Source organism: Syngnathus scovelli, chromosome 12 (genome assembly GCF_024217435.2).
Source record: "Syngnathus scovelli strain Florida chromosome 12, RoL_Ssco_1.2, whole genome shotgun sequence".
Classification (NCBI taxonomy): domain Eukaryota; kingdom Metazoa; phylum Chordata; class Actinopteri; order Syngnathiformes; family Syngnathidae; genus Syngnathus; species Syngnathus scovelli.
The window spans coordinates 3,127,625-3,141,171 of record NC_090858.1 but is presented as its reverse complement, the minus strand read 5'-3'; the positions used below and the strand labels follow the sequence as shown (position 1 = coordinate 3,141,171).

The 13,547-nt window shown below is 42.7% G+C and overlaps 2 protein-coding genes and 1 long non-coding RNA gene across 6 annotated transcripts; 2 read left to right on the top strand and 1 right to left on the bottom strand.

Moving 5' to 3' along the window:
• Positions 1-147: 147 nt before the first annotated feature.
• Positions 148-2,887, top strand: lrit2 (leucine-rich repeat, immunoglobulin-like and transmembrane domains 2). 2 transcript variants are annotated; one of them, XM_049735998.2, is made up of 4 exons: positions 152-403; positions 566-1,356; positions 1,631-2,364; positions 2,498-2,887. In XM_049735998.2, the coding sequence occupies exons 1-4, from the start codon at positions 285-287 to the stop codon at positions 2,522-2,524; spliced, it is 1,671 nt and encodes a 556-aa protein (XP_049591955.1). In that variant the 5' UTR covers positions 152-284; the 3' UTR covers positions 2,525-2,887. The 2 variants fall into 2 exon arrangements, with proteins under 2 accessions (XP_049591953.1, XP_049591955.1); XM_049735996.2 differs by having other exon boundaries at positions 148-403; positions 1,631-2,887.
• A 985-nt stretch (positions 2,888-3,872) lies between these two features.
• On the bottom strand, positions 3,873-12,172 carry cdhr1a (cadherin-related family member 1a). 2 transcript variants are annotated; one of them, XM_049735993.2, is made up of 17 exons: positions 11,917-12,166; positions 11,429-11,524; positions 11,209-11,354; positions 11,075-11,125; positions 10,906-10,995; positions 10,704-10,790; positions 10,075-10,191; positions 9,401-9,544; positions 9,234-9,312; positions 9,040-9,140; positions 8,756-8,959; positions 8,133-8,285; positions 7,903-8,067; positions 7,026-7,093; positions 6,162-6,390; positions 5,756-6,013; positions 3,873-4,965 (listed from the first exon to the last, which is right to left on the bottom strand). In XM_049735993.2, the coding sequence occupies exons 1-17, from the start codon at positions 11,975-11,977 to the stop codon at positions 4,420-4,422; spliced, it is 2,595 nt and encodes an 864-aa protein (XP_049591950.1). In that variant the 5' UTR covers positions 11,978-12,166; the 3' UTR covers positions 3,873-4,419. The 2 variants fall into 2 exon arrangements, with proteins under 2 accessions (XP_049591950.1, XP_049591951.1); XM_049735994.2 differs by having other exon boundaries at positions 4,814-5,536; positions 11,917-12,172.
• On the top strand, positions 4,714-12,907 carry LOC125978562 (uncharacterized). Of its 2 annotated transcripts, XR_011087866.1 has the most exons (5): positions 4,715-4,855; positions 5,249-5,330; positions 8,131-8,264; positions 9,228-9,322; positions 12,750-12,907. It is a non-coding gene; the product is annotated as an uncharacterized lncRNA (long non-coding RNA). The 2 variants fall into 2 exon arrangements; XR_007485082.1 differs by lacking the exon at positions 5,249-5,330 and having other exon boundaries at positions 4,714-4,855.
• The last annotated feature ends 640 nt before the right edge of the window (positions 12,908-13,547 follow it).

The following is a 13,547-nucleotide window of genomic DNA, read 5'->3' as shown; positions in this document are numbered from 1 at the left end:
AGTGTGTCTGTTCCTGTATTATGTGTGAAATTAATTTGCTGGTATTTTTGTGCAACTGAATATCTGTTAGTGTCAAAACAGCAGACTTGGTATCGTCAGCCAGCAGGTGCCAAAAGGCGACTTATCAGTAGGCGTCACCTCCTTAAACGACTAGTGGGTCAGACCTGCTGACTCTGTCAAGAATTAGGTGTTGTGCATTTGGGGATTAGTTCTAATAAGCTTCCCTCGTCTGCCTCACTCGACATGTCTTGAGCACGAATGCCGCCCGCCATTGGGGCAATTTTATGCAGACTATGGACAGGATTTGTTACCTGCTTGTTATAGTTTTATTTTATATCCAAAGATCTGAAAGTTTTTCTCAGTGTTTGCGAGGGTGCAGCTGTATAGAAGACCGTCATGGAAGGTAAGACGTGATCTTCACCAAGGTAGAACTCTGTGTCCTTTAGAATTCTGACTCTATGTAATGCTCCAAAGTAAAATATTTTGGAGTTGTCAGTAGTTTTAGGGTTGGGTTAAGGTTTAGACTTGAGGCTTATGTTTGACTAATACTTGAATTCCCTCATAGGTCCCTCATATGCATGGAGGAGAACGCGTTTGGAGTCATACCAGAGAATATTCCCCATGATATGACCAAAATCAGAATAGAAAAATCCCACTTCACTGAAATCAAGCGCGGGGCTTTCATCAGAGCGTCCGGCTTGGAGAACCTGTGGTTGAACTTCAACGACATCACCCTGATTAACTCGAAGGCTTTGGAAGGTTTGGGCAACCTCACTGAGCTCCGCCTAGAAGGGAACAAGCTGCGCTCCGTACCATGGACAGCGTTCGAGGACACCCCGAGTCTAAAGATCCTGGACCTGAAGCACAACCAGTTAGATGTGCTGCCAGAACATGCGTTAAAAAATTTGCCCCATCTGACTTACTTAGACTTATCCTTCAATCGGCTTACGGTCATATCCAAGGAGGTCTTCCAAAACTGGCCTCTGTACCAAAAACTGCAGAGCGAGGAGAAGCAAGAGGCAAGCTCTTCCGGGCCGAACGTCGTCTTGGCGCTCCACGACAATGCCTGGCTGTGCGACTGCCGTCTCAAGGGCTTCGTGGAGTTCACCCGCTCCCTCAGCCCCCCGATTATCCTGATGAACTCCTACTTGACCTGCTCCGGTCCGGATTTTAGGGCCGGCAAGTTCTTTCACGAGGTGGAGCTGCAGGCTTGCGTGAAGCCCGTGGTCACCACCTCGTTGACCAACCTCAGCCTACCGCTGGGCACCAACGTCACGCTGCGCTGCCTCGCCAAGGCTCGGCCAGAACCTGCAGTGTGGTGGACATATGGTCTGAAGATAATCAGAGGATTTCATGGTAAGAGTGCAGTGTGACGTCCAGGCAGGCGGATTGCCTGATATCTTCTACTAAATTAGATACTTATGGTCACATTTTAATCACAGAAAGCTTTCCTTTAAGAGGAGTCAATCTGGATGATGTGTCAGAGATTATCGCGTTGCGGTGACATGAGTAAACCTACTCAAACTTAAATGTATACTGACAATGTTCTTCACACTGCTTGTTGGTGTTCCTCAGTTCTGGTTCTTTATTACTCAAATGACATTTGGTGTTCTTATTGTCTTCTGTTCAGAGTCTCAGGAGAGGGTGGATGAAGACACCATCAGATCCCTCTTGGTGATCCCGTCGCTCCACCTGGCCGATCGGGGCGTCTACACGTGCAGTGCTGTCAACTTCATCGGAAACTCCTCGGCCAATATCCAGGTGGACATCCTCTCTCCAGGTGGTGCCCAGTCGGCACCTCTTCCCCGCCTCCCAGCAGATGACGAGAACATCTACATCGACATCCGCATCGCCAAACAGACGGTGCGTGGCATCGCCATCGAGTGGTTTGCCGTCTTGGACCACCCTGACCAGACGTGGTTCACTGTCCATTTGGGCCAAGCCAACAGTAACAAGAAGGAGACTATCTCCATCGGCCCGGGCATCCGTTCGTACTCCGTCTCTGACCTGATGCCCGCCACCAAATACGAAATCTGCGTGACGCTCAAGAACCAGACGCCGCGGCCAGGCCAGTGTTTGGTGTTTGTCACGGGAAGCGACATCACGGAGATGGAGCAGCGAGAGAAGCTGATCCACATCGTGGTGATCGTCCTGGCCATGGTTCTGGCCGTTCCCATCGGCATCTACGCCTGCACCACCGACACCAAGTTTACCTGCCTGGAAAGCCTGATGGCGTTTTGGAAGAGGCGACGCAGCGAGAGAGGATCGGCCGGCTTGGAGCGCGAGAGGAACGGCACCTTCGACAGCCTGCAGGCGGCCAGCGACGAGGGCCTGGTCCGGAAAGAGTCCAGTGAGGACAGGAAGGTGAGGCGGAGGTCCGATGACAGGTCGCTTAAGAACAAGGCCGACCACAGCAGAATCACTGCAGAACTCTACTAACTTTCTAAACGGTGGTGTGATGCCCTGCTGATACTCTTTACTCTCTCCTCTGTTCTAGGGCGGGAGATTTGTTGACACGGTGTGATTGGTCAAGATTGTTATTCAAGGGATTGCGCCGTATAGAGATGTACTTCATTGTTTCCAATCCCTCTCTCTCTCTTTCTGATCTCATTCACCATGATTCTGATGACTGAATTGGGCTTGATAACACATTTGCTGTTTCTACAGTGATTACTGCAGTGGTCCAAATATTTTGCGAAACGGAAACCATTCGTTGACGACAATAGCGGTCGCTGGGGTGGGCGGGTCATTCATATCTCAAGGTACCGTTGTAAAAAATGTATCAATCGGTATTGTCTCAGACAGTTCTTTAATAAGCTTCTGCGTATCATCAATCTCATGTAAATATAATTTAACAAGATGGATGAATAAAATCGTACTGATTTTATGTGTGTGAAATCTTTCGTTGTCGAGAATGCTAACGTGCACGTTTACCGCGCTTTGTATGAGCTCTAAAGTTTCATCAGTTGATCTTTAATCCGCGCCTGCGTCACTGTACTCTTACAATACGTCACGGGTTGGATTCCTGCAAACACGGCAGAGCGGCAGCGGGTTTGCGTCGGACATGATCCGTCCTGAGGAAAGCCAGACAGATGGCACCACGCATATGTGGCCCGGCCATTGTTCATTTGACGTTAGAGACCAACATCGTTTTACTGCAGAAATAAATGAAGTGAATTCTGTCTTGGAAAAACTCAAAGGTTGGGTATATCTCAGGACCGTATTTCGAACAAACATGATGAAACCTGTCCATAATTTGTATGGTCCATCATCAGTGCTTTTTGCAACTTCCTACTGTGTAATCCTCTGTGCGGCAGTAATCCTGGCTGCCTCTTACATGGCATAATGCACGGTCATTTGGGATGTTTGGCGTATTATTCCCTGTCCATTTCTCTTTTAATAGCCATTGAAAGTGTGTCACCGTTTCCTCTCAGTTTGATAACAAATGTATTTATTGGATTTCATATTGGATTTCTCGTCAAAATGTGCCGTAAGGTTGATGACTTCGGCTTGTGAAGCCGAACCGGACGAGGTCAGACGAACCTTTGGTTTGTCGCCAATGCTGCAATATTGCAGAAAGATGAACAAGTTGGCCCTTGGATTAGCGAGGGTAATCTGCACATTCCGTGTTTTATGTAATTTTGAAAATACGCCGCTGTTGCATGTTTGGCAAGGCTTTTTCCCCCCCCCCATAAAATATAGTAAGGCATTTTGTTTGTTTTTAGAAAAAAGGACTATGCATAATAAATCTTTTTCTTTATATAAAAATGATCATGGCTGTTATGAAAAATGACTACACATAAGTATTTTATATTTAAAATGACCATGTATAGCAAGGTTTTTTTCTTTTTTTAATTAAAAAAAACATGTACTTGTATAGTCAGGGTTTTATTTGACAAACTGTGACATCTCTGAAAAATTGCTTGTGAAATGTGAAAATTTGAATGCAAATATAATGAAAAGTGAAGAATATGAAATTTTGAAAAGAAAAGAAGGACACAGCATTTAACATATACAAATGAATAGCATTAGGTTGAACTGATACCCTAACCCTAACCTCACATGGGGGAATAATAAGCATCAGAATAACAAATGTGTGACAGCATTCGCCCCCCAAAAAAAACAAAAACCACATCCAATATTGTGACATATTGTTTATATGACTGAGTTGTGTACCTGTGAGCAATTGAGATTAAAAGTGGTCTTAACCGGATCACTGCGGTTTCCTTCCTTTGGACCAGCTCAGGCTGATCCCTTTAGCTAGCGCCAGTGTCCGTGAAATCTCTCCATAAGGAGATTGTGTTGCTTGGAAACCAAATATACAGTCTCAAAGTGTCTTCAATACTTGACAAGAGACTTTTATACAAGTGTCCCAAGACTTTTGCACTGTATTCACACAGATGTAAACACACAGGAATACTATAAGTGATTGAGCATCCTTTTCTGCTCTAATCTCATTTTGAGTTCTGACACCAGCGCCTTATTGACCGTGTCTTGCCCTGTTGACTTCTTCTTTGGCCGTGCCGCCACAATGGCCGAGACGGTGGGCACCACCCACTTCCTCTCCCCGGGTACGTAGGGCGGTGGCGGCGGTGGAAGTGAAGGGGCTCGAGGCGGTGGCGGCGGCGGCCAATGCCTGACCGTATTGTCCACGTTGTTGTTCCGGTTGACATTCTCCGCCACATCTGGTTCCTCGTCCTCGACCTGGAACTTCTCTTCTGGGTTCTCGGCTTTCCTGAAGAGGTTCTTAAAGGTCCACGCGTGCTGGTTGCGGGGCCGTCTCCTCACGCGGCGGTTGGGCACGACCCGGTTGGACTTTTTGTTGCGTACGAAGGTGACGGTGGAGATGACGACGGTGAGCATGACCATTAAACTAATGACGCCCGCGAGCACGCCTACGATTTGAACGGGCTTGTTTTTATCGTGCATAAAAAACGATTCCAAAGTGCCACCTTTGAGTTTGTTCTGTAAAAGAGCACAAGGAGAACGGACATCCATTGTCACACATTTGTTATCTTTTAACCAGCTAGTGTTCCCTCTATTTACACATAATCACAATTTAATATCGAAACTAAATGAAGCTGCCATAGTTGCGTCGGTAGAAAAAATAATATAGTTGAAATCGAAACACGCTAAGTCTGGATCTTCAAGACAAGATCAGAGAGGATGTCCAGGAAAGCATTGCTGAGACCATTCAGCGTTTTTGAAAAAAAGGGAACATATTGAGTTGTATTGTGCTCCTTTACAGACACAGCTCACTGCAGAACCAAGCAAGTACCATCTAGTTCCAAAAGGTTAAAGAAGAAAAGAACAGTGCTGATGATCTCAAGGCAAGCTTCGCTCATGGCCTCCTGATTATCTTTCTGATCTTGCCCTGAGGTTTGACGCGGGACTTTTTCACAGAGTTCCAGTATATGAGAGTAGAAATGAAGATTGTGAGGGAAATGGCGAAGGTGACAGCGGTCATTAAAATCCCAAACACAGTCCCCGGGCGTTTCCTTAGTCCCAGGAAGTACGACACAAATCTGGATTTGACCTGAAAACATGACAATGTGACACAAGAGATTTTATAAGACACCGCCACAATCAAATTGGTTTGATGGAACATAGTTGTAGTCGGTGGTGCTTTTCAGTCCAGACTTGAAATTCAAGGCTTGAAATGTTAAAGTAAATGAAGTTGACGTTTCAAATGTACAACCCTTTGCAGCTGTTAGGTTACGTTGTTCTCAAACACGATTATTGCGCGGAAACTTACTGCTTCTGTGATGTCGATCTTGACCACGGCGGTGGTGCTGAAAGATGGTTGGCCCATGTCCCGGGCCTGCACCACCAACGACCAGGTTAAGTCCCTCTGCTTGGTGATGTTCTGGATGATTGCCATGGACTTGATGTATGACTTGAGATTGATCTCGCCAGTGTCGGAGTCAATGTCGAAGATGTTGTTGTCTGGTTCAGCTTTCATGATGGCGTACTCGATTACGTTGTTGGGAATCTCTGCGTCATCATCTATGGCCTGGATCGGAACGTCTTGAGAAGTTAATTTTCCATTTTAGAACAAATTCTAAGATATATATGAGTAAATATCAGGATATTTTCAGGAAAGTGTTTCAGCTGAAGAACTTGTGGATGTCATGCTGCCCACTGACTTTTAAAAACATCACCTCTATTTTGACTGGTGCTCCGATCACCATCGTCTTTTCCAGGAAGTTGTCATTGAAAGCAGGCGGGTGGTCGTTCAGATCCAGTACAGTGACGAACACCTCAGCCAGGCTGTACTTGCCCTCAGAGTCCTCTGCCTTGACGTAAAAGTTGTATTTGGAGCGCACTTCTGCATCCAAATTGGCCCAGGGCTGTGTGTAGATGATCCCACTGGAAGGCTGGACCAAGAACCTGAAAAAGGATCAGTTTAAAAAAATCCAACTGATTTCCATGAAACTTAGTTGAGGAGTGTGAGACCAAAAGATAGCTAGATAATAGATTAGATTGCTAAGTAATTATGTTAACTAGCCTGCTAGCTAGCTAGCTAACTGTCAAGCCAGTTTCGCTAATGAACTAGCTAGCGACATTAGTTGCTAGCTAACTGATTGTATTATTTGTTCCAAACATACAAGGGTAATTTTTTTTTAAAAACAAATTTCTCCACTAGATTTAATTCAGTAACCCTGAGTTTGATTGAGATAGATGTGTTTCGTTACTCTCGGGTGACTTTGGCAGAGTGCTCGGTGGCTTGAAGCAAACAGTCTATTTTCACCTCGGATCCCATTATAGGCTTAACAAGGGCAAGCGACAGGGGAGCAAAGATTTCATCATCTCTTTCACACTCAAGTCGTTTACAGGAAAGCAGTAAGTTGTTTTGATTGTAGTGCACTCTTTGAAAACACCATGTAACTGTGTCATGGCATACTCAATGAAATTTCGCCAAAGGAAACAGTTCAACCATTGTTATCATCTTGGCTAAAGTGAAAAGTGACCCCAACTGAGTTAAATATTTTTATTTTGTGGAGCTCTTCATATACTGTACTTACAAGTCTGCCCCAGATCCATAGATAGAGTACTTCACATCACCCCATGGTCCTGAGTCAGGGTCTATGGCCTAAAAAAAAATTAAACATCATATCCATTATAATTGATTTTCCAATTATGGTTTATTAATTGTCAACTGGCGGGACTGGTGAGATTAATGGCATTTTATTTTAATGGGAGGGGGTTGTAACTTGAGTTTGGTTACAGAGCAAATAAGAGTAAACTAGCACTGTATTTTGGTTCTGCAGAATGATTAGAAAATGTTGACAAGTCAGGGACATGATGTTGTGGTTATAAAACGAAAGCTCGTTTGATGTCATCATCACATCATCAGCTAATCTGCTGCCTCAGCGAGGTCTGTTCATTGTCTCCGTGTGCCCAAGGTCACTTGTTGGATGTTCTTTTATCTGATTGAAATTGCCCAGGATCAAAACAGCGAGCATTTGCTGGTGTCCACGCAACGGGAGGATTTACGAGGGCGCCTCACGAATGAAGGACGACTGGATGACACAAGCCTGAAAATTGCCGCCTTGGATCAATCAGTCAGGCAATTTTTCAAAAGCATTCATAACTAACTTGACCTTAAATTTGTCCAGAACACAGTATGGCTGCACATATTTTGTCCAGCTTAAAAAAAAAAAAAAAGGGACTTTGGTGTTACACAACAAAATGAAAGTGATAGCCATCTGGCAGCTTCCCTCGCCTAGCTTTTATCTACATGTTTTCACATATTATCCCTACCTCAGCATCAAAAGTCTACATTTAGGGAATTAAAGCCTCTCTCTGGCATTTTGTTCAAATCGAGCATTCCTCTGGAGCTCGCCGTGACGTACGCTGATGCGGGGATATTTTTAGACGAGGGGATGATGGGCGACTCACCAGGACGGACACGACATTAGAGCCGCCGGGTGAATTCTCTGGAATCCTGGCGATGTAGTAGTCCGAGGAGAATTTAGGCGCATTGTCATTGGTGTCCATCAGATGGATGATGATGTCGGCCGTGGAGCTGAACCTCTCGGGTGTATCGATCTCGACAGCAAGTAGCTGAAAGACACCAAATTCTGAATGAAAATGATGCTAATGAAAAATAATCTGTTTTCCTTTTAGACCTTATACGTGAGGAAATGATGCTTCTCATAATCCATGCCTGCCGAGTCCTCCACCAGAATTGTGACTTGGGCCTCGTTCAGTACCGTCTGTGGGACCACACGTAGCATTCTTCCAGGACCAATAAGCCTCAGGTTGAATTTTGCATTGGCGCCCTAAAGATACACAACATGAGCATCTGACAGTTCCTTGCCACAAAAAACATTCTGGACCAATTTTTTTTTTTTTAGCTCTCTCGCAATCTTAAAGGGATAATTAATCAGACATGACCAAAATCAAGAGGGCTAACCCGAAATAATCTGTCACACCTCCTAATTTGTAATATTCCGTATAACTCTAGCCACTCTCTTTTGCAGATGCGTCATAATCCGTCAATCATACTAAAAGCATCATGTAGTATTATGAATGGCATTCCAGGAAACAATCAACAGAAAATCAGTCAGCGCAATCACATTTGTGTGCCTAGAGTCATAACGAGATTTTAATTTGTGTCCTTGAACAGGATTGTGAGCGATAATGACGGCTCAAAGGCGTCTCATAGCCACAAAGGTCAACATGTTTGTTTCTCATTATGGAAATGGTCAAATGTGGACATGTTACGCAACATCAGAGTTCTTTTGCTCACCTGATCAGAGTCGTTGACTGTGATTTTAAGACCCCGTAGTATTTCCCCTTCTGGGGGATGCTCGTACATGGTCAGCTCAAAAGTGCTCTGGGTGCCGTTTTCGCCGTAGAAAGTCGGCGGGTTGTTGTTCAGGTCAACCACGCGGATCACCATCGTGGTCTCGCTGTAGTCCAGGAGACGGCCTCTGGGACTTATTTCCGATGCCTGGAATGAGGGGTTCAAATTAGGCCATTGAAAAACATTTTTATGAAAAGAAGTTATAATTTTCATTTCTGAGTCCTTACTTTAACTCTTATGTTAAAGATTTCTCGCTTTAGAAACACGGGACTTGTCAGCAGGGTGATACGACCCGTGGTTTCATTGATACTAAAAACTCCATCATCACCTTTAAAAGAAAAAAATAGATGTCGCCAACATGTGTGACATATTTCTTGAAGATATATTTTTATTGTCTTTGTTATGTCAACAACAGGCTTACCTTCTACAAAAGAATAACGAATTGGATTTGGGTTCCCCACGTCGCCATCTTTGGCCACAACGGTGAAAATTTCAGACCCCTGGGAAAAGGTACACATCATATCACGGTTACTTTAATCAAAAGTGGAAATGACGAGAACTTTGTATATCTAAAAATGACGTACTCACCGGCAGTGACACTTCATAAACGTATCCAAAGTACGGCGTTCCGATAAAAGATGGCGGCGTATCCTGTGCGTCTATCACGTTAATCGTTAAGGTAGCTGAGGATGACAAAAACTGCTCTTTGCCGTTGAAAGTGCCTCCACCATCCTGCAAAAAAATGTAGCTATTAATTATTGATTTTTTAAAAATAGTCCTTTAAGGTAAATTATAAATACAATCACACAGTATACTGAATTATGATGGACAAAACAAAAACAAACTCTTTGATTAATTTGTCAAATGTGTTTTAAAAAATAAGTTGCAATATAATTCAAGGACGGTAAATTTAAAAATTTGTTTGCTTAAATTTGGTTAAATCATAACTAATTTTTAAACTCAAATTATTTTTAGATAAGGTAAATTATAAATGCAATCACAGTATATTGAATTATGATGGAGAAAACAAAAACAAACTCTCTGATTAATTTGTCAAATGTGTTTTAAAAAAATAAGTTGCAATATAATTCAAGGACGGTAAATTTTAAAATTTGTTTGCTTAAATTTGGTTAAATCATAACTAATTTTTTAACTCAAATTATTTTTTGTTACACCCCTAATGTAAATATATATATATATATATAATTGCGAAAACACCACTAGCCGCCATTATTTATCTTCACATTAAAACGTGTATATACCTTTGCAGTGACCACGAGAAAATGCGTTTTGGTTTTCTCGTAGTCCAGCGTTTCCTCAGGCTTGATACGAATGACTCCACTATGTCTATCAATGGTAAACAAACTGGACTGCGCATTCTGCAACAGAAAACACAATAAAAGCAGGATTTAAAAGAAAATAGAGCATATTGACTCAAACAAGGTCAAATAAGTGAAAGCCTCTCAGTTGAAACCCCATTACGAGCTCTCACGTGAGCGAGCACCCAGAGTGGTCCGATATAAATGTGCATAAAAAACACTAAGGGCTCGCTTGAACTAGGCCATGTAGCTCTCTTTGTCCATCTGGATGTAAGGAGCACATATGCTCCATATATGCAGGTGAAAGCTGCCCCCGGTCCAGATGTGCACCATCTCACTGGTTTCCGCCACCACGAGCCAGATGTTCTTAAAAGCCCCAAAGTGCACACTAACGTTGATGGCCACTCGGCGGCCAAGTCAGCCAGTCAAATGAAATTGTTATGTTAATCCACAAAACATGAACAGTCGCTATGAAACTAAGCAAATCATCATATGCATTGTTTGATGGAAGACAAAAATTAAGCTATGGTGTAAATATGTATTGAAATGTGAGGGACGTTGCTGGAAATTACCAGAAGGTAGTAGTTGACGGATCCCCCAGAACCTGTGTCTTTGTCCACCGCTTGAGCTTTGAAGATGCTGTGTCCTGACTCGGTCGTCTACAATGATCACAAACATAAAGGACTTAACGCAATTTCGAAATTGACAATAAAGCAGAAAAATTCAAGATAAAAAAAAAAAAATCGACTAGGTATTGAAAATATAATCACATACTTCAAGGACATCAATGATGGCAGGCATGTTTTGGAATTCAGGTTTTTCATCGTTTGCATCCATCACAAATATTGTCACTCTTTCCACCACCTGTAAAGTAAAAAAACACATAAATAATACACTATAAAAACTATTTGATACTTACCTAGTACTTCGAATTGAGTGTTACCTTGCTTTTCCCATCTGTGATGCTGACCATGACATCAAATGAATCTTGTTTCTGAGCAGATTAAGAAACCATTGTAATTTTTCAATTAATTTATATTTCTGAATTAGTCTTAATTTTAGCATCCTACTGCTCACCTCTCGATCCAGCCTTTGCACTAATGTAATATTTCCCGTTTTTGGATTGACTCTGAAGTACTCTTTGGAACCTGGATCAAAAGACAGGCCGTAGCTCACCTCCTGGCCCTCGGGGTCTGTGCCGTTAAGGCAGTAAATTTGTGTACCTAAAAAAAAAAAGCCATTTTACAGATGACAACAATTGTGTAATGGCGTGCACTGTACGTATCACACTACACACCAACAGGCGTGTCCTCTGAGAGGCTGAACAACGCCATGTTGCCGTTATTGCTGTACGGTCCATTGTCGAAGAAATACGGGGCGAAGTCTGCTTGAGCTGGGGGTGACATAAAAACAAAAAGAAAGTGAGCCATCTTACTCTGTGCTTAATTATTTTTTTTTTTTGGTTCATGTCTGGATTTAGGTATAGTGCTTTTGTGAAATTATAATATAAAGAAATTATTACACGCGAAAAAAGCTTCAGCGTAGTGATCACAGCTCTAAATAAACAAAAGGTGTCTAAGAAGGCTGACGTAACTCACCTTTTAATCCTAAAGGGACCGAGAAAGGGAATTATTTACGGCATTCTAAAATGTTTCTTGGAATTTGATTTTGATCGTGACTTTCTAATCATGATAATATGAAACAAAAGAAAAAGGCAACATCAAACAAATCTCATGTTTACGCTAGTACCGAACACACGCTTATAAATTATAATGACAAACTCACCCAAGCAAACGTGCCAAAAAGTAAAGAGCAGTGGCAAATGTAAAATCTTCACATGCTTCATCCTTTAAAAAAAAAAAAATAGTCAAGCGACGAAGTGGCACCATAAGGGCGAGCTCATGAGGTGCGCCTCCAAGGTGTTTGCCGTCCGACTGAAGGCAGATGCTCCCCGGCTAATCCAATGACACTTCTTAAGATTCTTTCCTGGTGCTGCTCAAGACCAAATGGACTTCGCAAACCACCACAGGACGGGCCTGCAAAAAAAAAAAAAAAAAAGTATATACCTTACATTTGGTGAAAACTGTCTCCCATATTATAATTTGTGGTACATTTGCTGTCATTTTAAAATAAAAACACAATTGGACTTTTTTTGAAATCGTTCACCCCTAAAACAGATTACCGTACGTACCTTGACCTTTGCAATATATCCGATAAAATGACTAATAATCTTTAAATCTAATTTGTTAATACAACTTCTTACTTTAATTGACAAGTCAAATGCTTGGTCAAGAGCAGCGGACAAAAAAAAGGACTTTAAAAAGCAGGCAATATTTGTTCTGCCCCGGAGCTTACTTGATGTTGCGCACCATCTGCTGTGCACTCCGCAACCATCTGTTGCACTAAGAAAATAAAGTCACTATTTGCTCCAATTAGTAGAATCATAAAACAGAGGATGATGCAGATGAAAGCAGCGAAGGATCTGATGGGATTACATAGCTCCAGTCCGAGTGTCGGGTCAGGAATAGTGACCTCCGCGATGTACCTTCTAAAATACTAACGAAACAATGTGTACAGTGTTAACCTTGTTTTTTTTTTAAATGTCTTTTCCCCTCCAGTCTACTTACCGTCATGCGCTTGAGCGTGGGAAAGGAGAGCAACAGTCACAAACGCAGTTCAGCACGCTGACGCAGAAGCTGCTGTTGATCACAGCTCACACTCACACACAGACTTGCTGCTCACTACATATATATATATAAAATATTTTTATAGATGATCCGATGTCAACTTTTTTCCATTACAGAAATATCCTCCTTGCAAAAAAAAAAAAAAGAGGGCACGGATTGTTCACTTCCTACCTATTAAAACTCGTCGCACGCCAAAGGATTAAGAAATGCGAAAAAAGCCTCTCACTGTCCATTCTCGTGCCGAAGTACAATCGATGATATAATCTGAGAAGCGGCGGATAAATGTAAACATGAGCTCAGCGGCCGCGAGCTACTTGGTTGCAAAGAAACATGCCGAGTACGACAGGCTCGAAAAGGCAAACGGCGTAAATTTTCCCATCGGGGGTTCGCACCATGCACAAAATTTGACCATGTCCATGCATACGTGGTGAAGGCCATGGCTTCAGGTTTAATTCTCCTGGCGCTGGCAGATGGCAGGCCTAAAGATTAACCCACTGTGGTCTAATCCAGCCTCATCTTGTGATGCACAGCCTCTGTCTGTGCGGACATGAATGTAAATCACAATGGGCGCGCGTGACGCAACGCGGCTAACGACTGCTCAGTATGAGTTCATGTTTATATGCATGTTTTGTGGTTGTTGTTTTGGTGTGTCCAAAGCATAATCTTTGCTTTACATTGTACACATTGCAAAACAATCATATATATATTTTTTTAAATAAGAAAACAGAG